The 24,164-nt window shown below is 42.3% G+C and overlaps 1 protein-coding gene across 1 annotated transcript in view; it reads right to left on the reverse strand.

The window, feature by feature from the left end:
- Positions 1–24,164, reverse strand: part of PPM1H (protein phosphatase, Mg2+/Mn2+ dependent 1H) — a 135,312-nt gene that overhangs the window by 18,730 nt on the left and 92,418 nt on the right. Inside the window, exons 5-7 of the mRNA XM_030479694.1 lie at positions 22,114–22,198; positions 14,870–14,988; positions 1,646–1,709 (exon numbers count right to left, since the gene is read on the reverse strand). Coding sequence (XP_030335554.1) covers positions 1,646–1,709; positions 14,870–14,988; positions 22,114–22,198 — 268 coding nt within the window. The remainder of the gene's footprint in view (positions 1–1,645; positions 1,710–14,869; positions 14,989–22,113; positions 22,199–24,164) is intronic.

Raw genomic sequence — 24,164 nt, forward strand, 5'->3', positions numbered from 1 at the left:
TTCCTACTCCATAACTGCTACACTCAGGGATGAATTCCATTTCCTCTCCCAGAAACTCTAGATTTAACATAGCTAATCAACTTCAAAACTGTTCATGCTCATGTCATCTCCATTTCCCTCATTATTCAAAGTTTTGTATTCATCCACATCCCAGTCTGTGTACACCCATCTTGGACTGTGATCATGTATAAGGGACTGGGACTATGGAAACCTATCCCAGACGCCGCACTGTCCCACACCAGTCTACAAGAACATTCTTTCAGCAAATTATAATGTTAGTAAACAGCTTTTACAAAAAGGATGAGGAGCCTAATTACTCACCTAAGAAACCTGTGGCCTCTTCCTATTAACATACTGCTGTACATTCCCTCCACCAAGGAAAAGTGACAAAGGCCACCTTAAATTGCTAAACAAACAGGTGACAATGGCACTGACCACAGTGCTCTTCTCTGCAGAGAGCCAGTCTAGGGCAGGTCTGCTTTTACCTTAGGTCTACCACTTCCTTCCCCAAGCACCTTCCTCTACAACATAAGCTGTCTCCCAAGAGGCGCTGGGCTCTTCTTCATTAACACTTCTCCAAAGATTGAGCAGGCAGACAGCCTCATGGGGAACCTCACTCTGCTGTGTGCGTATTGCTTCCCCCAAACTCTAGTTTAGCTGCAGCAGCTTCTGAACAAGAGAGCTCAAAGCATCAATAACAGCAAGCAACTGACTCAAAATTATTTTGCCTCGCTAACCCCTGGCTCCATAAAGCAATAAGAAAGTAAATTAAAAAGATGTGCATGAAACATTTTGCAAATAATTATAAACCTAACCAAATTCAGAGATAAGCTGCAGGTCTGAACCTTCAAAACTTGGACTAATTTTGAAGAGCGTGTATTTTTGCATTGAGATAAGAACCTAATGCAGCAGGGGAGCACTATTTAGAAACACAGCAAGCATACCAATATCGGCAAACTGACACCACTGCGTCCTTGTATTGATCCTATTGCTGCATCCAGCTAAGCTTGCTGGGATCAGCACTAATGATCTCACTGTTCTTAATCACAGAGCTGGAAACAAAGTACACCCAAACGGAATGGTTCGTTTCTCCCTTTCAAGAAAAGCTATCAGCATTCACACATCAGAAAAATTCAACACTGACTTCACGTACACTAGCTGAAGAAGATATGGTTAAGGGGTGTTATACTTTCCAAATCCTGCCCTGATCCTTCCCTTCCTAAATTAGACTTTTGTATCTCAGAGCACTATTAAATATCCTCCTGCTTTGTTTTCAGTAAACATGAGGTATTTTGCTATCTTCATCCTGCGTAGTTATATTTTACAATGAAACCAGGAACATTTTAAGTAAATTATTTAAGACTGTCTCATTGTAGCCTACTTACGATGAAAGAAAAACAAAAGCAAATTGAACAGCAAATGACTATGTTTGCTATAAAAATGCTTTTTAGTATGTTGAGCTCTCCCTGCCACCCCCCAGACATGAGACTGATTTATGACAGAACCAAGATATTCTTTCAAGCTGTCAAAACAATAAAATAAAGAGATACTGAGTGGAAAACACTGGACTGCCACAGGCTAAACCGAATGGTAAACAGCACAGAATTCCTTCTTCCTTTGGTGTGAGGAAAGCAAACGTGCCCACCTTCTTGCCTTCTCCGTATATAAGGGGAAACTTCAAGTCATCTTCCTCAATGGTTTTGTATGCCCTGTGGGGGGAGGACAAACAAAATTTGTAAAGCTTGCACTCAATTAGTCACCCAGTGCCCTGAAACGAGCAGCTGTGATTTAACAAAAAAATAAAAATCATTATTTTTCCTACGGACGCTGCTCTGTCTTTGAACTAAAATGGAAATTTATTTTTCTGTGGAAAGATTTTCCCTAAAGAATTATCCATTTCACCAAAAGAAAAAATGAACATAAGGAAATATCTAACATGCCAATCTGCTCCTATTGCTTGCAAGGAAAAAGAGGTGGACTTGAAAAACATCCTAATCAGGTAAGATATTGTTGGCTATGGCAGCAGCTATAGTGTAATACAGTGCCATAAAAAAAGCCCCAAACCAAGCAACAAAAAAACCCCAAACCCCAAACCCACTAAGAAACTAACCAATGACCAGATCCACACTGTTAACATGAAATGGTGAGCATTGAGATGACATGGACCCAGTCAAAGTGTGAAACAGCTCTCCAATCCTTTTCTCACCTTTCAGGATTGCTTAAACCAAGACAAGCTTCGTGTGCCAAAGAGTCTTAGGACACTTAGTGCTCATGTGACCTTGACTGCAACAGTCAAGGTTGTCACAGATTTCACGTTTCACAGCAGCTTTCCCATGGTCAAGAGACAAGAGAAATAAATGCTCATACTCTGATTCTGTTTACTGCATGGCTGTGTAGTCTACCTTTTACACATCCAGCTGTTGACACTGATGAGGTGAGAAGGTATTTTTGCCAATGAGAATAAATAAATAAACAAAATAGATGGCTGTAGGGTCCTGTGGTTTGTACAACATATGCTCGAGCCAAGGTGCTGGGGAGCTTCTTTGGTTAAACTACGTCACGCCAGAGGGACATGCTTCCCCTTCATATCACAAAATTGTCCCTCTCAGCCTTTCCCTGCATGTTGTCCTTCCCTCCCAGCCCACCCCTGCCCAAAGCCCTTGGGGCGATACCAAGATCATCCCCTGAACATGTGAGTCAGCACACCCTGCTGAAGTGGAAGGACAAGCGGGAGGAGGGAAGGCTCTGCAGCAGGTCCCCTTGCCAGCCACTGCCAACCCTTGCTGCAGCGCAGCGCTCCAGCTGGGCTGGCTGCCTGAGCTCCGGGGAGTCGCATTTGATCAGGTTCAAGCAATGTTAAGGCTGTGGCACAAACCAGCAGGAAATTAAAAATTAAGGGTGAAATCCTATATTGTAATTGAACTGCCCCCTGCTTCACCAAAATATGGCATAGGTCTGGGATCAATAAATGGTGCTATATTACACAGCTATACATGCTGCATCTCCCAGGCAAGCCTCAGACTGCAAGAGGGTAGAATAGACATTTAAGCCCCACCTTTACTTTTCCCAGTAATCACTCGTAGGGCTGATATTAGAATTTGGGGGACAGGCAAAGGGGAAGAAAAAAGGAAAAGCAACCAAAATGCATAGAAAAAACAGTAGTGGAGGACTCTGCTCCTGTACTACAAAACATTACCACATGTGAAAGCCCAAAACAGAACCAGGTGAGGTGTGCAAAACACAGTGGGTGATTCATAGGAGAACATGTAGGCAAGAATATCTTGGAGCTTGGGCATCTCTATAAGAGACAATACAGTGAAGGCATCTAAATGGCATTTTGTACTGGGGAGGACAAATGGATTAGCTCTTAAACAAAACAAAAAAGCACAAATCACTACAAGTAGCCAGCATGATAATACTTCCCTGATGTTTAAATCCTGAAATAGCATTTTGTTGGGAAGGATGAGTCAGTCATGGACTTTGCTCTTGTTCCTTCCTTTATTTCCAACAGGGAATAGTTAAGATCTCTGCCTCAATCACGAACTTGGATATCCTGGTTTGAATGTAGAGGAAGAATTTTGCCATTCTCAACTGACTGCTCACGAACATGTCCCAAAGCTTCCAGCTGGACCTACAGTGCTGGGAGCCTAGGCAAAACATCCTCAAGGAGGAGTCCAAACTCTCCTATTCCTTGCATAGAGCCAGTTGTGCTCTGACATCAAGAAAAAGTATCAGCTGAGTCCATGTCAGGCATCGGTCAAATGACTGACAAGACAACCGCTCCTACTGGATTTTCAAGTCGTCGTACGTATTTGTTGCAAATAGGAAACAAGACTAAACTGATGTGACAACTTATCTGCAACCTCCTTTTTAAAAGAAAACCAAACCCATTCTTTACCCACAAACTGTATTACCTGCAAGCTAACTACAAATACTTAAGACCAAATCCCTTACTTTACACTGCCCTATAAGAGCCAAAAATGGGCTCTTCCCTCTCTCCCCTCCTTCCTTTTATTCTGCGTAGCACCTCACACTGTGCTTTAGGAAGAAGATAAAAAAGGTAGGGAAAAAAAAAAGGGGTGAAAAAGGCATCATTTAGGCTGGTGCCCTTCAAAAGAATGGCCCCCACTGCCAAGTCCAGCATCTTTATCCATATGGACCATTGTCTCTAGGGCATTCAGTTGTGACAGAGTGGAGTAAGGATGCTGGAAGAGGCTGTGTTGCAAGGGCTGAAGCTAACTTGTTTCATCTGCAGATTAGGAAGGGCAGCTGGCTAGCCCATGACCTCCTGAAGCTATCCAACTAAGTGAGGGAGGCCCAGAGGGCTATTGCGACTTGTTTGTGGTTCCTCACAGCAAATCATCTCCTGGGCTCAGAACTTGGGTGTCAAGACTCATCTCAAGCATGCTTATTCTGTTGATGTTGCTAATGCCTGAAAAATTACCAGCACTTGAAAAACAATGCTCAGAACTGCAACCACAGCAGTGGAGCTGGCACAGGCACATTGTAAGGCAACTTGAGACACTCTAGAAATGTACCTATGTCCTGCAGTACTAGCGAAACAGAATTAATAATATATGAGCATGTGGTTTGCTGCAAGAGAAGGATGAAGGACAGCTTTTCAGCTAGCAGCTCTGCAACTGCACTGGGGAGAAGGAAGGAAGGAAGCTATGAAGTTCATTTTGATTTATGCCCTGTGAAACCTCCTGTACTTCGTATGTGTGTTTATTTCACACAGGCTACAACCTTCTGGACTATTTCACTTGATTTTCTGTAATAAAATCACGTTTATACCTTCGCGTGCTGTTTAGAGTGCGCTGTATATAAAGATATAATACAGCAGTAGGTATATCAAACGCAGACATACAGAGAACCTGAGGGGGTTGTTTGGCTTTTTTAGTGCCAGCATGGCCTTATTCAGCTATCTACATAATCCAGCCTAGCTCGCTGTTTCAAAAAACACAAACACAGGGTTGCAACCCTCCGCCCTCCCCATCTTCATCTCAGGAGGTCTCAGTGGCCACCAGGCCATGACAAGACAGGTTATAAAGACAAGGCTATGCTATTGCTTGCTGCTCTGAATGAGCCTAAATCCTGTAAAGTGCTTCTGCCACGTAAACCTCTATTTTTCCAAATGGAAAATCAGGGGGGCTGAGGGAGGAGTAGAAAAGGCGAGCTTGTGCCCAGCTAGATCTAGCTGCTTTTTTTTTTCAGTTAACTTCATTTCTTCTCTTCATTTCAAAAGAATTATGAAATGCTACTGCTGTCCAAAAATACTGAACTAGGGCTTGACATACGTACCACCCACAAAGTTACATTTGGACTCAGGATCAACATTTTGGAAAACCGGGCCAAATCGCACTGGGAGCCAAAAGAGATGTCAGAACGAAAGAACTAGGACTGACATGATGTTACTCATATGCTAACTGGAATCTGCTCTAAATACATGGCGAAAAAAATCACCAGCAGCCGCTAAACACACAAGACAATCTACAGAAGAAGTTTCCTACAGTGCTGAGGTTATTAGTAGTGCTTTAGGCACTCTTTAAATAAAAGATTATCAAAGTTACCTGCATATTGCTGGGTCAGAACTTGAAAAACTGGTCAGCCCCCAAATACAGATTTTGGAGCCAAAAGCCTAGATAATTTCTTACATGTGTTATGCATTCTCCTGCCATATAATTTGTTCTTAAAATTGGCCTTCTGAAAGCACATACAAATTCACGTAAGAGTAGAAGTTGCTGATGACCAAAACCAAAATCCATATAGTATTTTCTTTTACAGCAAACTGTGTAAGGTTACTGGTCATGAAAAGTATTGTGTTGGCATCCCTAGGCACAACAGATGGTGGCAAAACCACAATCTACCCTGACCTGGAGGGCTCAGTTCTGTGCATGACAGGGGAATCCAGACTCTGTGCTCTGCTTTTCCATAGCACTTGGCTTTAGAAAGTTTGTCCGTATTTCACATCTCTGCTAGTGACACCTGAGAATTAAACCTAAAGAAGGGCAAAAAAATCATCAAAGGGCTTTAGCCTGAAGCATAGAATAAACCCAGTTGTGGCAAACAAGCAAGCAAGCAAGCAAGAAAAAGCACTGTGGCTTCAGAAATGTACTAGTTTGTACTGAGTACACGGATGAAGGCTCTCCTTTGAGACAGGTTTGTGGATTCAGCATATTTCTAGCACTGCTTTGATAATCTGTAAAAACCCCCAAACCCAGCCAGAACCATCCCCCAATCTGTCCCTCCCCTTTTCCCCTCCAATAAAACCCCACAACAAAACTAACGCAGCTAGCCAACCAACCTCCCTTCCCCCAAGCTCAGCTTTCCTTGCTCATTTCAATAGGAAATCAGATTTTAATCTTTGAGCAATTCAAAACTTGAAACCGTTTGGGGTTTTTTTTTCCCCTCCCACACAAGGAATCAGTGGATTGGAGCTCACCCTTTGGATAACAGAGCTTAAATCACCAACCCAAAAGGAACTGTTTATCTGTACTGTTGATTGAACTACAGGCATCAAATCAGTATGAATGCGTGCTTAGTACCAAGAAGAAAAGATGTGTAGTGCAAGTTAGGCACAGAGCCACTGAAAATGATGCAATTTATCTCTCGATAAGCCATAACTTTTAAAAAATGTCCTTACACATATGTGCTTCTGCAGAGTCAGGATCTCTAAATCTAGGCAGTGCTGATACTAAGTACCCTCTAGGTATGTTAGCTTTAATGTTCCAGTGCCTCAGTAGCTTTCCCTTACTTCTCATCTGACATACAGTTTATTGAGGAAAACTACGATAAACAAAGATAATAAAAGTACACAAGCTATAGTAATGTTTGTTAAGAGAAAAAGATGGTGGCAAACGCAAATCAATTATAGACATACACGTACGCACAAAACAGTTTTTAGCGAAAGATCTACTCTAAACCAAGATACTCTCATAGGATTTCTTTCAGGTAAAGAAGAAAACATACAAGTTTTAAAATACATGTTCTTCACAGAAAATTCAGAAACTCCTTCTTGTGAATCTGAACCTGTATAATGCTTCATTTTGCAAATCCCAGTTCTGCTTACTCATCTACGGATGACAAAAAATAAAATTAAAGTATCTCAGCATGACTTGTACACACATACGACCTCTGGCTTGGTCGAATCAGACTGGTATGTGAGCTCTGGATCTCCAGGGAGCCTTCACTGTCATATATAGTCCTGACATGGAGTCTGGACTTTGGAGAGGCTGTATCCCCCAGCAGCACATACTCCTGTGGAAGTAATTCCTAAGCAAAACAAACTCTGTCCATCTTGGCCAGCCCACTGTAAAGATTCAAGCACCAGCATCTTCTCTCCGGCACCTCCTGGAAGGTGGCTGATTTTTTAGTCCATTCACCACTAATAGAGCATTAAAAGAAAGTGGTAGAGGAAAAGTCAGGGAAGCGGGTGGCTAAGGATCTAGATAGGTCCTTGCCTCCAAAAAGGACAAAAAACCTAACTGGGGCTATTTGCAAGCACTCTCCCTTGCTGCTTTTTTGCTTGGGAGGCTGGGAGGGACAGAGCAAGTGTACTGTGAGCGCTTTCATTCACTGCTGGTGACCACTTGAACTTCCACTACTGAGTGACAGAAACTGTGTGCAGATACTGCAGCTGCACATCAAGTGGATCCATGTTCTGCAACAGTCTCACCAGGCCAACTCTTTCTTTTTTCCCCAGAGAATTTGTTGTCTTGAGTGCTTCCTAAAATTTACTTCATCTCTTCTACTTCTAAAAAACAAACAGGAAGGTTTGTCAGCACTTTTCTCTGGAGATAGAGGGGTAAGGGAAGTGGGCTGTTACAACCCTATGGGCTTAATGCACTGTGATGGACAGAAAAACCGTTTGTAAATTCACATTTTGATGCGCTTCTTGTTAAAAGGATGTGGTGAGGCAGATGGGAGAATGTTAACCTCGCAGTGCCTGCTCCACACTTGCTAGCTGGGATCCTCTGGAAGGAAAGGAGACTGCTGTTACGGAGGAATCATGAAGCAAACTCTTCTGGGAAAGATCACTGTAGTGTAGGATGGGGCAAGCAGTGAGACACAGCAAGGAGAGACCTCACCATCCCACAGCACTGCTGAAAGCTCCTCTGAGAAGCAAGGGGCCTCCTCTTAGCAAGGAGCACAGCTGTAAGTCAGTTCTGGGTGGCAATAGAAAGAAAGAGGATTTCCTAGTGACCCAGATGAGGTTATGTCAAATTTGTGCAGCTGGGGAAGCCAGAGAAAATAGGAGCAGGGGAAGAGACTTGACCTCACCAGGAGGAAGAGCGGGTTTTGCTTGGGTTTTCAGATTGAAGATAACCTCATTTCAGTTTAGTTTATTTCTGATAAAACAGACTGGGAGCCTTTTGTTTTCCCTTGATATGCAGCACCTGATCTTGTGCCAAGGCAAAGCCCAAGCAGAGATGCACAGCCATGCAGGGACAGGCCTTAGACGCACTGCTACCAGAAGGAGATGCTCCTACAGGACATGACTCAGACCAACCTCATTCTTGTCACATTCACTTGGCCCCAAAGAGCTTTATCCTAGACTTCAGTTTTCTCTTCTGTTGCAGCACTATTACTTTCTTGTTTCTGCTTTCTCCTGCCCCGAAGACACTGGCTCAGCTCTTGCGGCATGTGTGCACTTGGGGAAAAGAGCCATTTGTCACTGTCAGGAGACGTGCTGTACACAGCAGGTCAGCTCTCACCTCCCGCTGCTCCTGCAGTGAGGGCTGCAAATCTTGAGAAGATGCATAACATGCACATTGCAAACAGCCATTCATCATTGCAGAGCTGTGCCCCAGACACTCAGGCACAACCCAGCAAGCTTCCTCTGCTTGCTTGCACTGAAGAGGCATGTCCCGTCCTGCTCCTGCCTACCTCACAACGAGAGACAAGAGCAAAGACACAAAAAGCGAGGGGCCACGGATTATGGTTTCTGCGGCAAAAATGATACCCTATCTCTCTCTTCTCCAGAAAGGCCCAGTGCTGCAAAGGTGGCCCATAATCATTAAATTATGAAAATGTAAGTTGCTGGGAGGAAATTAATACCAGGCATGAGTGGGGAAAAGGCTGCTTTCTTGTGAAGTAATTATGAAATTAAAATTTGATCTCTCCCTGGCGATTGTGCAAAGGGTACGGCTGAGGTCTCAAACACAACAATACAGCCAGGATTTCAACAGAAGCAGCACAGAAGGTTTCACTAGACAAAAACGTTCAATTAAAAGGGGAGGGGGGAGAAAGGATGACTTTTTGTAAATTACATGAATTTGGCTAAAAGGCGCAATCAAGCAGGTTACGGCACAGGGCTTGCAGACTTCCAATTACTTTTTACAAGTTGGAATCAAGCTGTTAGGAAATGCAGCTTATCTGAATAAGACTAATAATGCTAAGCTAATTAGACCCGCAGGCATTAGCCAACAGATAAATTCAGGCCGAAAAGAGGGACACTGTCACTTTAAATACTGCCTTGGGATCAGCGGAAAAGCTAATGAGGAGTGTCAGTTGGGGCTGTTTTATTAGGTGGTTCTCCAGAGAATATAGCCCGAGGTTTCTGTAGCAGGGCTTCTGCGCTTGATTCAATAAATCAATTTATATTAAAGGGGGGCACAGTGCGGGCGCCTGCTCCATAAAGCATTTCTGTGGCATTTCTCAATCTGCTCAGGCACTTTTCGGGCAGGCTACCTGAATACGCTGTCAAAGGACATCGAGCCCAGCAATAAAGAATAAGACAGAGGCTGCGTTGGCAATATTTGCTCAAATCGGCTCGTGCATTACCAAGCAAAACATGTACGCTGGCTCTCACCGGGGTATTCTGGATCCCCAATAAGTGATTAATGAGAGCCTGGGTTTTGTGAGCTGGAGTCTGAACCGCAGACGGCAAGGCGGGCTGCACAATGAAAGCAAAAGGCATCCATCCCAAACAAAATAAAACGGCTTGAAAAGTGAAGTTGCTTTTTTAATCAGATGCTTAGGGGCTGAAAGACATTCCCTGTTGGAAAGAAAAGGGCGAGCACAGAGCAGGCTGGCAGCTTTCCAGGCAGTGGACAATATTGACTCTAGAATAAAATGGGTTTTGCTTAGCGCTCACCCCAGGGCACCAGCCTCCCTGCTTCGGAATAAATCATGCAGGCAGGCGATTCCCTGGCACAGGCTGACCCTCGGGTGCTGACCATGTGCCACAGTACCCCCTTGCCACATGGACATGGAGCTGGCAAGGGCTCCACTGCTGCCGCGCGTGCAGCATGATCAGAGGCAGCACTGAATGCCCCCCACTCACTGCTGCCTTGGGCTTCAGCCCGTATGTGGTGGGTACTAAACCAGCTTGGGATGTTTTTGATCGGACACAGCTCTACCCTGTGTGCTCCTGGAGGGCAAAGGAAGGCACCAACAATCAGGTAAAAAAAATTGACTTGTTATCTAGGGCTCTTTTGCCACTCTAAAATCAAGTCAAGAAGCTAAAGCTGCGATCTGGAAACAAGCCTTCAAAGAACTCCACTTCAACACAAGCAGCAGAAAGGCTGCTGTTTGCATTCCAAGGAGGAGCAAAAAAATTAACTCTGAAACCATCAAAGCTGATACCAGTTGGTAGTGCCTTCTGGATGCCTTTGGTTAAGTGCAGCACCGTATGGCTCCTGCAGCCCCATGAGAGGCTGAGAGGAGAAACCTGGGAAGGAGCCTCTGTGCCAGTGAGCGACACAGTAAGCCAGAAAACCAGGTATTGAGAAGATGTCTAGGATTTAGTCAGAGCAAAGTACTTCACAATTGTTCACACTGGATTTATCCATGAGTAAAGAAAACCTGGCGAACCATGTCTTAACTTTCAAATAAAAGGCGGAGACAGAGAGTACTAATTCTGTGCAGCACTTTAAAGGAGCAGTTGTCATCAGGCCTGCCTGTCCTTGCCCGTATATTTCTACCTCAGACTACCTGCACCCCTTTTTAGCACTGGCAGTGCTTTGCTTACATGGCCACTGAGTCTTCCCTGATGCTTCTGTTGCCAGGACTTGTCAAAGCCACCAGAACTACCCTCTCCCTGGTACAAGTTTAACCTCTGCAAGCCATGGGCCTGAAAACCCCAGACCAGAGGCCCAGCTGTGAAAGGCTGTCAGTAACACAGATGTCTGCCAGCAAATTATGGTTCGAGACAGCTCGGAGGCTTGTTCAGCAGGAGACACAGCTCTTAAGATGCCTTGCCAGCTACAGTACGCGTTTTGCAATGGTTGCTCAACCACAATGCATGTGGGGCAAGGGTGCAGGTGGGGCAGCTTGCAATTAGCTCCCACCTAAATGAGATTTATTTTAGATACATTTAATACAGTGGATTTCTCATCCTAACTGCCACTGCAGAGAAATCTGAAAGGGTAGGAGAGCCGGAGGGAGAAAGGAAAGGCTGGTCTCAGAGCAGTTACAGGCAGCCTGGACCAGTGATGCGGTACACATTGCTGGATCAGTGGTTGTCCTAATGCTGTGGGGAAACTTGGCAGCTCTGCTACCACTGTGGGCTGGTGAGACAAAGCCAGTGTGGAAACTTCACATGAGAAAAAAAAAAAAAATTAAAAAAAAAGGCCAAATGCATTATGACAAACCCAAAGACAATAACCTTTTGTAATCCAAACAATCTGGGCAAGCCAAGCCATTGTTGAGAATCTGAAAAGCTCCAGAGTACAGGAGAAGGAAAAAATGAAGGAAAAGAAATTAGCCATACAGCTTCTAACAGAAAACACAGAAACTGCCCTGAATTTTAAAATAAACCAGTTCATTTTCCTGAGGAAACATCAGAGGAGAGAGAGTTTACACCCTCTCACTAAAGGATTCCGTAATTAAGTGTCAGAGTGGCTGTTTCTTCCTAACATCATCCGCACCTCTCTACATGTATATGCAAATGTCAACACATGGTGAAGTCACTATTGATCTTCTTGATTGCATTGTAAGTGATAAAAGTTTGGCAGTGTTTTAGCATACCAAGCTCTGGCTGGCCAAAGCTCCATCTGAGGTTTTCTAGAAAAGGAATATATATGCTAATTTATTCTCCATGATAGATATTGTCCTTAGAAACAAATGCAGAACAGACATGTCCTCGGCCACTGTGTCCTGATGCATCACTTAAATCTAGGAATTAGAAAGGGAAGAGAGCAGAAGCAAAATCCTTGAAGTGGAAAACAACCACTGTGAAACACCAGCCACTTCAAACCATCACCTCTGAAGGCCCACCAAGCTGGAAATCTAATGTCTTGTCCACAATCTCAACCATAAAAATTGACCTAGACTTTTGGATAAATCGAAGCAGATTGTCTCTCCTCTGCTTAAGAGATCACTGCACACAATTCAATGGAAAACAAGACTCCCTTGGGCAAACACCCTGCAAAAAGAAATGGATCCTTATTTAGAAGGCCTCTGATTTAGATAAATTCATGGTGATAGAGCAAAATTCACTCACCATTTCATTGTCCTGAGGCAAGCAAACAAAGAGGTAACTGATGCGCTAGCTGTGGGATATGGAACAGCTAAAAGATTTCAATTCTTTTATTTAGGACAAAAACGTAGCTCCCATTTTCCACTTCCAAACATAAGTCAAAAGGAACAGCAGGGAGAGGCAGCCTCATCACAGTCTCTACATGCTTTTGCTGGGCACAGGCCACCTCTTTCTGGGACAACACTGAGGTGAATTTAGACTTGAATTTTCAAGTCATGGTTTAAGTATTTATTCTGCAATAACTGCTTACAACTAGGCATATTTGTGCTATACGGGTGGTAATTTCTGCGTTGACTATATCAGAATCAGGAACTGGATCAATGTGTATCCTACACTTCAGGAAATGCAGAGAAATTAACAGGAGAATCAACCCTCTTCTCCCCCTGGAATATGCTAGAGTTAAGAGTTCATGCACCAGTATGGAAAAGCAATACACTGAATCAAATCTGCCATCCAGTTAGGCTTACCCAAGCTTTTCTACCTTACTCATTATTCTGCATTTAAAATTTGCATTCCTTCTTATTTATCTTTCTTCTAATGCCAAACAGTATTAGCTGTGCAATAACCATTTTGAATAAGGTGAAGTGCTACGCACAGATTCACAAACGAGGTACGAATTGACATACAGAATTATCTCTCAGTTTAATTTTTAACTATTCCAGCCCTGTATGCATCCCAACATCCCACTAGTGATTCTGACTGGAAAAAAAAAAAATCACAGTAAACAGAACTTCCACTGAGCTTTTTGACATAGCTCTCATGTTCATTTGCAACCTCTAGTGTGCACTAATAGTTATTTTTCCATCTTCATGCTTTACTTGGTATTTATCAACACCAAATTTGTTCACTATGATGCCCATTCATGTAAATAACTTAATTCTTTACAGTTCCTCATGGCTCTTCTTGATTATTAGGAAAAGAGCTGTGGTGTCACCTGCCAATGCTGTAACTTCAACCATTCTAACCTCGTTTCCTTTCCAAACCACTAACCAACCAGGGAAATGCAAAACAACTCCCACAGAGCTGGAGAAACCCTCTCTGCTTTCCAACGATAATGAAAGTAATCTGCTTCTACCCTCCCCTAAGGAAGTTCTTGGCCCATGATACCCCTGTAGCTCTCCCCTAAATTAGAAGGCTTCCCTTCCCCCCACCCCGCTCCCCTTCAATAGCATCCCACATCTTGAGAAAGAACATTTGGAAGTCTACATGAAGACATGCTTTATTGATGCCTTCGGAGACATCCGGGAGTTTAATAAGAAAACTCCCTTTGCAGAAACGGAGAGAATGTCTCATGATCTTCCAAATGTTTTGTTGTTGAAGTCCTCAGTTGTTCTAATGTTCTCATTCTGTTTCCTATTCTTTTGCTCATGCCTGTAGCCTTTCTAAAATGTGAAGTCATCGTTCTCAGGGTGAGATTGCATATTCTACTAGCAGCTGTTCAAGATGATGGACAATGATGGTTATTCCCAGATTAACATGTTCTGCACAAACACTCCAGATAATATTAAACTTAGATCATTATTCTGCCATTAAAACATCATTATATTTATGGTCTATAAAGTATGGGACAAATCAGAAGCATGTGGGGTATGGTCTCCAAACCAAAAAAAGTTCAGGCTTTTTAACCCTCTCCATTCTTTCCCTTTCTGAAAGGACATTTGCTAAGGACGGTAAAATGCAAACAGCATGGAAATGAAGACTATTTGCATTTATAGGGCCTTTGCCTTTATAGGTCACACACAGAGCCCACAACAGCAAGGATCAGGGCTTCTCTCAGTGAGTGGGAGTCACTTGAGAAGGAGTCTCTTGAACAGGCACAGAACAATGAAGACAACTAGCAAGAGACAAAAAAATCATCGTTCTTCCTGTCTTCACTTCATTAAGTCAATGCTGTTCATTCAAGCCTTTTCATTTTAAGCTGGCTATGACTTTAATTCAGATAGGCCCATCTCTAAAAGAATTCCTCAAGGGTTACCCAAATCAGGAGTCAGCTGCCCTGGAGTATGGGAGGCAGCTCTTCCCTTCTTCAAGCATTCCTCAGCATACAAAGGCATGAGGGCTCACGGATCCAGATACTACAAAAAAGCTATTTCCAAGATAGAAAAGTTGTTTAGTTTTCAGGAAGATCCCTTGGCATGTCCTCCCCTTTATGTGTTTGCTCTGCTTTGAGTGCTCCCACATTAAAATGAAACAAGGTCCTAACTCCGGAGGCAGGTCAACTTATTTAAAATGTTAAATTCTAAAAGAAAAATACATCAGAAAGAAGGAAATACCTTTCCCTTTAGTACACAGGGGTACACCTCCATGCTTGATGGAGTTTACGCTAATCAAAGACAGGTACAAAGCAGGCATTGGTTGGGAAGCAGGCTGAGAAGAACACATTCTTACCAGCCAGTCATGTTGAAGTCACGGTAGAGCATCCTCTTTCCAACTTCCTTGCGCTGCACCCTCCGTGGAAACTCTAAATGTGTGAACTCATTTCCCAGCAAGTGGGGCTGCATGTAAGCCTGTGGGCAGAAACCAAGCCACAGATACCACACAGACATCATAGAAAAAGACATCATCTATGTTTAATGAGGTAGCATTACCACCCCTTCCCACTCCCTTCCCATTCACATTTCCCGCCCTCCTTCCTAAACAAGAAAGATTCTGAGCTCCACTTAAGCCAACAATGTGCACATACACCAGTTCTGATACTGCTGGTGTCTAGCAGCAGCCTTACGGGGAGCAGTCCTCTTGCCCTCAAAATCCTTCAATTCTCCCTCTCCTCAACATTTGGGATCTCTAAACTACATGCCATCCACTGACCCTGAAGGAGACTGCAGGGCTTCATAAAACAGAACGCATCTCCTTTTCTACATCAGCTACTTGAGAGAAGGGAATGATCAAAGGTCATATCCACGGAGCAAGCAGAGACTTGGAGGGGTGCATGTGGAGTGAAGCTCAAGTTTTGGACTCCCAGTTCAGCTATGCCAACACACAAAACCTAATATTACTACCACACTTTAATTGTCACTGCCTCGAGAAAAATGTTCCCTTTTACCTGCTCAGTGTGCTGCACCCCATCACATGCGACACTGCAAATAAACATGAGTTGCGGAGCAATGTCTTTTCTTGTTTTCTAAAAACTACGTCCTTCATGCAGAATTGACTTTAAGAAAAGCAGCAGTAGTTTTGTGTCATAACCACAACTAATGTTTTTGATGGTGTCAGCATTCAAATGCTGCTGCTGCCCTTCCTGGTGTGCTGCTCTGCAGATGCTGGGAGGCCTCTTTGCCAGAGCTGTGCCCAGGGCTCATGTTCTGCAGAGCTGACTGTACTTGAGAGCACTGCAAGGCCCTTTGTCCACTGCACAAATTTCTGGTTTGGATTTACACACAGATCACCTGATACAATAGTGTAATCCTAAACATGCTGTATTACTTATTTCCAAAATAAACTTCACATATTTTTCTTCAATATTTGTATAAATAAGCCTTTCTTTATCCCTCCCCAGTGCCACATTGTGAGCAAGCTCTTCTGAAGCCACAGTCAAATTGGCTGGGGAACTGAAAAAAGTTGCGTTTCTTAATCTTTCTGCAGATAACTCTTTTTCCTTATCCAGCCAGTTAAGGAAAAAAGTCTGTCTTATCTCCAGCAGCAGCTGCCGTCAGGGCAGACCAAATGAGCTGGCTTTAGTTTGTGGGTTTGTCGTAAATCAAGCGCTAATCAAAGGTGAGCGACAGGAAGCAGCGGAAGCCCTTATTGATCTACCTGGCAGCTATCATGCAGATAGTTCACAATAAAATATTTCCTGCATTTAAGGGCCGAGCCTGCTCCCACTCAATTTAATAGGAGTTGGATTGGGCTCAGCACATCACAACACTAACCTTCCATCAGCTTGTCCCTGTTCTCATCACCAGACATCCTTCCAGAAAACACCTTGAGCTCAGCTGAAACAGGGTGAGTGAGATTGCTGTGTGTAACCAACAAGATTGCTTTCAAGAGATGGCTCTCAAGCATGCAAGAACGATCTTGACACTGTGATCCCTTCCTGGAACTGGAGCTCCATCAAATTCTCTCTCCGTGTACAGTTAAGGGAATTACATTTTTTTCCTGCAGTCTCATCAGCCAAGGTCCCCTCCCCCACACAAATATTGTTTTCAAGGACCCTCTAAATTGGATCATTGTCCCTCATTACAGAAATGGCTGAGAAGCACTACTGACTTTTGAGAGGTCTAGCACTATTAGTCCAGATGAGGTTTTCATACTTCCAGAACTCTGGATTCTTTATATAAAAGTACCCATGAACTTCTAATTTTTATTTATCTTCATTCTAGTTGCAAAAAAGATGGAACATCCCTAATGATTTATTCGATGTGTTGCTACACACTGACTGCAGAAAGCTGGGCGCTTTTTTTTTTTGGTTTTTTTTTAATTCTTTCTAGTCTAAGGTATTGTAAACAATGAGGTCAGTCTGTTTGAAAGTGCAGTTCAGTTCACTATTAAAAATGCACAGCCTATCTTGATTAAATCATTACAAACCACTTCTAGCTAAAGACTACTGCCACTGGATTACAAAACAAGAAGCCTTATTTAAAGCAAAAAAACCTCATACCTGACATCAAAATGAAGCTATTTAACCTTTGAATTACGAGATTACTAATTAGGCTGGATCACAGGTCCAGAAGAGAAAAAGTTACAGGCTTTTATAATTTTTCCCCTTGAAAACAAGAATTTTCTTTATTGAAAAGGTAAAGCGATTGGGAGAGACTGCATTTCATAAAGATTTACTCAGATGGAAAGTCTGAGGTCACAAGTGAAATAAGATTAATAAAGCTGGCAGAGTTGCCAGTGGACTGCTAGTGTTCAAATAAGATTTCTCTTCTGCAGCCAAGCCTCAATGCTTGATTTACAATCCAGGGATCTTAACTTGATTCTAATATTTTTTGGCGTCAGTGGAACAGAGGGAAAAGAGCAATTTGGAAGCTTCTGGTGCATGTGGAGCTGAATTCTTATGTGAAGAAATAGGGATTTTTGTTCGACTTCTCCCCACTGCCTCCTAATTTTCTGTATTTTTTTACCCTTTTCTTTTTAACAGTTATTTTTGATACTTCACTGGTGATTCTGCAGAGAGAACAATGTTCTACTATAAAACTCAGCTGCAACTTCCGGTCAGGCTTGTTGAGAACTGTTCTCCAGTTACTACAAGGCAGGACTCTTCTCCACCCCAATCAAACTATGCTGGGCAGCAGAACCAGGAAATAAATAAAAAGCAAAGCTTTAAAAATCTACAGATCTTTCAAATAGATATACAAGCAGACACCACGAAATCCCCTCAAGTGATCAAATGAGAAACAAAACGGTAAGTGAACTATCAGAATTTCATCTCTGATGAGGCACCATTTTATCTTTTAATTTGTTTAACCTTGATTTGCGAGAACCTCAGATCAGAAACACCATTCAGACAACTTAAAGTTTAATGAAGACTATCAAACGCTTTGTTTATCCTTATAAGGTACGTTCAGACAATACTGTTATTCTGTGTTATGGAAGTGGAGTATTTTCCATCATTTTTCTTTCAGAAGCTATCACAGTTTTTTGGCATAAATCTGGCATAGTCTGCACCATATGCTTTTGGTACTCTGCCATTTTATGGTGCATTTTGTGGCTGGATGTATTACATTCAATATTAGTTGTTTAAAATGGAGCCCGCTCAAGGAAATATTAGTCACATTTCATTCGTTTACTTCCTGCTGTTTCCTGGTGATCAGCAGAGCAAACATGAAATTAAGATAAACCTAGACTAACACAGTAGTGAGTCAGTTAATTAGGTGGCAGGGAACACTGCATGTACCTTATTGTACCTTGATAAGGTCTGCTGATGCCTTTTCCAGCTCCTCCAGGACACACTGCTGGGACATCACCAGCACTAGCAGTTTCACTGTATTCTGTGTTATTTTCAGAAAAGCTGTTTTCCCCTATGTCCACTATATCTTACAACTTTACCCTCTTATCATATTGTGCCATTTTCTCCAACAGGATATTCTACTACATGGGACTGCTGCTCACAACAGCATGCACAGCAAAATGCATCCAGAAGTTTCGTGAATTACTCAGCCATTATCATATGGACACGTTTAAGACAAACAGAGGTTAAAACTAAAAGAGGTGGTGGTAGAACAAAAAGAAGAAAGCGGGGGCCAAATCAATCCCTGGATTGGTCTCTCCTCTTATGACATGCCAGGACCTTTTCCATAAATCCATACATCTCTTTTGCCACAGCATCGTGCAGTGTGTCAGATGGCCAAAGCAATCCTATGCTGGGTGATGCAAGGACCCACAAAGAATTAACATGCATCAGACTTGTAATTGAAGCACTGAACCGACATTTAGGAGATCTAGGTTCATTTCCTCTTCAGGCTGGGTTCCCCAAGCATCCTTCAGCAGGTAAGTTAGTATCACTTAACCTTTGCCTGAACAATGAAATAAGAATAGGTCTTCTTTGAATCCATGCGTGTCTGGGCTCATGAACCTTTGTCTGAATAGTGCCAAACACAAAGAGCATCTACATCTCACAGTCACTAATGGCCACCCAGTCTCTACTAGTGGTAAAGCCTAGACTGGTAGCAGCAATCTTTGGTCTGAGCTGTGAACTTTTGGGGCACTGCCCGGCTACACACATGGACACAGCATGCAGTAACACCATGCTGACCTCACATGACGTATTCAAAGTGCAACTTTGATACTGAATAGAAATACACCCATCTGCAATACATTCATACATCATCCATTTTGAACACGTTTTCCAAGGAATAAGTAACAAAATCTATGCCATTTACTGTTGAAATTTAGACTATCATGACTGAAATAAATAGTCTCCTCAGAAGATGAAAGGAAAATTGCTTCTGGCAGTCGTTGCCTGTACGACCGCTGAATGTAACACAGCAGTTCCCAGTCAATACTGGATTTTGGTTTTGCTCAAGATACACTGATATGGAAGCCAGGGCTTTCCTGGAGTAGGTGTTGTGTGGAGCTCTCCTGACACAGTGCTAAAAAGAAAAGTCAGACACAAAAATTCAAAAGAAAAGGAGGCTCATGAATGGCTGCCCATGAAACGGAAGCAGTACGGTGCAGAAGCCAAAGGACCAAAGGAATACTGGTGCAATGCTTTCACGCCTTACATCTTAAGAAGTGCTCTCTGACTGAAGGATCAATTGCCTTCAGCAATACTCTCACAAGTCCCCTGATACACAATTCTGTCTCTGGCATATGGCTTACCTGAAATCTGAAGCTGTATGCTGTCCTCCCACTGCAAAAAAAAAGGATGCAGGTGGAGACAGAGGGATGACCATGCCCAAAGCTGTTCAAAAGTCATAATGACTGGGTAGACAACTTGTTCTTTTGAGTCTGCCATGCCAGATGCCTATGGCCAAGGCCATTTTGGATACATGTTAATAAACTTGCATTAAAATGGGAGCTGGATAGGGAAAACATTTGTGTGTCGATCCCCCATCCCCCCAGTTACTCAACCAGTACTAGCTGAAGCCTAGTTTTGTCTAAGACTAGGCTGGAGAACTTCATACAGAGATGCTCACACGATCTGAACAATTCATTATCCTGCAGACTTCTTTGCACATGGAAATAAGACCCTGGGAAAGAGGACCTAAACTAACATCCTGTGTGGCCAAAGCAAATAACAGGCACTAAAGGCAGAGGAAAGCTTATTTGCCCTGACTGTGCTAACAGTGTCTACTGCACAGGGAACAAATGCTCAGAAGCCTGCAGGCTGTAAATCCATACCCTCCCTTTGCCTGTGCAGTATCTTCCCCACAGCGAACAGTATCTCTGCATTTACCAAGTAAAATATTAATGCTGAAATGATTAAGTGATTTTCTTCCTATTGTGCAGGAAGAGCAGTGCAACACATCTGAAACAAAAAAAAAAATCAGCTTTAACTGCAAATAAGAAAATAAATCCAAAGTAACTAACTTTCAGATAAGAACAGCAGAAGAGAGATGGTGATGGTGCAACAGACTGATAGCAGAACCTGGGGACAGCGAGGCTGAGGAAGGAGAATTATTTGGGATCTAATCAGTGAGACAGATGCAACCTTTGGAGTGTAATGTTTATGCCAACTTTTTAAGAAATTTGGGGTCTTTTTTTTTTTTTTTTACACTAGAGTAAAAAATGTTACTTGTGAAATGTTACACTTGAAATTATCTCTAATTTTGTTTCACGCTTTTGCTGTCCTGCATGTATTTTCTTTGAACATGATACCCATAGACTTGGCATATTTGTTACATACAGAATTAAAATAAACAAACAAAGGTAAAGGATTTTTCCAAATGAAACAGCAGAAAGGCTTTTCATATCAGCTGCTGTTTTCAAACATAAGCCAGAAAGGACATCAAAAGAGAAAAAAATCCCTTGTAGGCAACGTTTTATCTGTATTTCCTACAGAAGTAGCAGACTCCCTAGATACTAAAGATACCTTTTATTTTAAAGGCAAACAAATTATTTTAAATGTAACTGAACTGTAAATATTTATTAGGCCTCTATTCCATTTGATTCTCTGAATATGAATACTCCCAAAGCAGTATTTCCTCTGAAATCTTCAGCTTCAAGCCAGTGAACCTGACTAAAAATCAAACATGACAATTGCGGAAACATTTGCAATTTTCACCTCCGTCTTCCACCACTGGCATTTTGCCTAGTCTCAAACCACAGTGCTTGGGTCAGTCTGAAGATAAGAGACCAGGTAATGCCACTAGACTTGCCTGTCCACCTCTTGTCAGGTAAAAGTGACAGTGAGCCTGCCTTGGCTTAAGCTTAAATTTCTAAAAGGCAAAAGCAGACACCAGAAGCAGCACAAGAGAAATCTCTCAGCCACGTTAGGAATGGCGTTTTGACAAACAGCCAGCCAACTTCAACTGACTGATTCGACCACTGATGAAAAGCTCAAAGAGAAACAGGATTGTTGCATGATAAACACCACCATGCATTTTGACTTCTGTTTCTTGGGCAGCTTATTACCAACTTGGTGTATGAAGCATCCCACACGTCCTCAGCTAGTCATCTTGTCCTTTATGGGTGTTGCTACACTAAATAAAATAGTCTTTCTTCACCTCTTTATCTTGCAGCTACTAATGCTCACTGACAACATCTCAAAGTTGGATATCTTTTCCCTGATTGAGATACTACTGGCATACTATTAAAAGCAAATGAATAAAACCCTGCAATATCATCCATACACACACAAAGAGCAGTATGTGATATTTTATACTGTCACACACTAAACACTGGGATGGGCTGAAATATCTCTATGGCTTGTTAGCTCTGTGTCTGAGCTCTCATTATCCAACACCAATGACCTGCTGAAGGTCTGCAACTGAACAAGGTACACAAGTACAGCCATGCTAATTGATGGCCTTCATAGAAGAGGTAAGGCACTTTTCATTGGGATTTGCACCACCAGGCTTTTCTCCACATTTATTGATGGCTAAAAGATACACATGGTGGGTCACTGGTGTTCAACGGGCACATGTTCCTTCACTGAGCCACAGTAACTCAGCAGCATGTGTCTGAACCATAGATATTACTGGGCAATGCTTGTCATCAGTAGCACCTGATCTGGTCCTCAGGTCTCTCACCAGATACTGAAGTCGCTGGCGTTCGGTCTCTGGAGTGAATTCTGAAGACATTGGAATAACTTCACCATTTCGGATTATTATAGCCCTGTAACAGTAATAAAACATCATCAGTACAGAAAAAAAGAAAAAAAAAAATTAAAAATACCCAGAGAACCACAGGGTATGGTCACACTCTTATTCTCTTCAGTTATAGTAAAATTAAGCCATTTCTTTTCTACTGAAGTTGTCAGCAGAACAGGATAATAATTCCTGCTCTGCATCCTTTAGGCTGGATAACAAAGTATATTTGTATATGCCAAGCTCATTTCAGAGCTTACAAAAACATCCAAGCAACAAAGGCAAGAGTTATTTCAGTTGATGTCTACAGGGTATCCTTATTAAGTGAAATGCAGACACCCAGAGGAGATGCTGCAGAATCACTGATTGTAGAACAACTCTTTGCAGGTTTTAATCCCAGTTGTGGCTGACACTGTCTAAACTACTGGCTTCAAATGACTCATGCAAGCACTTTCCAATTATTGATTGGTCATATGTCATGTCAGAACATTTCTACTCCAGCAGCAAATGGAAATGGCAAAGCAAATCCTGATTAACACAAATTTAACTGGTTATGTGCCGGAAGATGACTGGTAATGGAACGATTACAGATCAGCCAGATTTCACAAACACTACTGCAAATGGCAGAGGAAATTCTCTCAAACATCTGTCTGTTTCCTCTTAACAATCTGCTATGCTGCATGAAAAATACAGTCAGATTCTTCCCTGGTCTAATGCCACTGGCTGAAACACAGTCACAAGAGGGAAGAATTTACCTAGTATTCCTACCTCATTCTGCAGTCTTCTATTCACTCACAGAATTGGGTTCTTTTATCTTTCCATTATTCACACAGCTCTATAAGTACAGTAACGTTTGGTGCTTTTGAAGAGTTGGATGAACTGTATATCATCCCGAAGATTTTAATGCCTGCTTTGGAGCCGTTTCTCAAATATCAGTAGATTAATTTAGTGTTTGGATAGTAGCAGTGTACCAGCTCTCCTCCTCTATTTACATAGGCTTTGGTGTAGATAAAACAAGCAACTGTCACTTGGATTTCAGTTTCTATATGTTTTAAATGGCGTTCTTTCTGTGATCTTTTCATCCCCTCGATGTGATATTTACATGCTCGCTTACTTCTCTTGATGATTTGACCAATTTGATGGCATTGTTTCTATGCCGGATATACTGATGCAATGAATCCAACAAATATGGCAAACACGCGAAGACTGAAAACCTAACTTCTAAGTTCAAAACACAGGCATCTTGAGATAAGCAGCCTAGGTACAAACTAGCTTTGTAAAATTAGTGGCATGGGATATCTTTCCAAATCTTCCAGATATGATATTGAACGAAAATTGTCTCCAAATGATCATCTGCTATTTGCTGGTATGCAAAAGGAAGGAGCATCATCAGAGAGGAAAGGAACTGTTCACATGTCTGAGATTCATGTGGCAAAGAACAGACAGGTACAGGATGGAGCTACAATGGGAGAGGTGGGAAAAGGCTCTACTGATGAGGGGAAAACAGCTCTGCTTTGACATATAACAAATTTACTGCTCCAGGACTTCCAGCACTCCCTTGCAAATAATCCTGTGCAGAAATTAGAGGTGGCAGGAGTGAAACCTACATACTGACGGCTCCCTCTGGCCCTCCACTGCTACAATTAAAACCAACACTGTGTGCTTGAAATGAGACAGACATGGTGGTTGTAACTCATTAATTTCTGAAGAGAAATTTGTGCAGAATTTTTGATGGAGGTTTTTTCCCTTTCTGAATATATACAGGCTTACAAAAATGCTGCTCCAATTAAAAATAATAAAGGTTTGCTTAAAATTTTTCTTTTGGGTTTCTGAGACAGTTGTTTAAAAATTAAACCACTTAAACCTCCTTTCTGCAACAACATCTTTGCTTTTAGTTTTGCAGTTCCTAAGGTATTCGGCTTTGAACCAGGCTCATTTACTCAAAGACAGTGAACAGTTTTTATAACCTTTCCATACATAATTTGACTCACTTG

Source organism: Strigops habroptila, chromosome 3 (assembly GCF_004027225.2).
Source record: "Strigops habroptila isolate Jane chromosome 3, bStrHab1.2.pri, whole genome shotgun sequence".
Lineage (NCBI taxonomy): Eukaryota > Metazoa > Chordata > Aves > Psittaciformes > Psittacidae > Strigops > Strigops habroptila.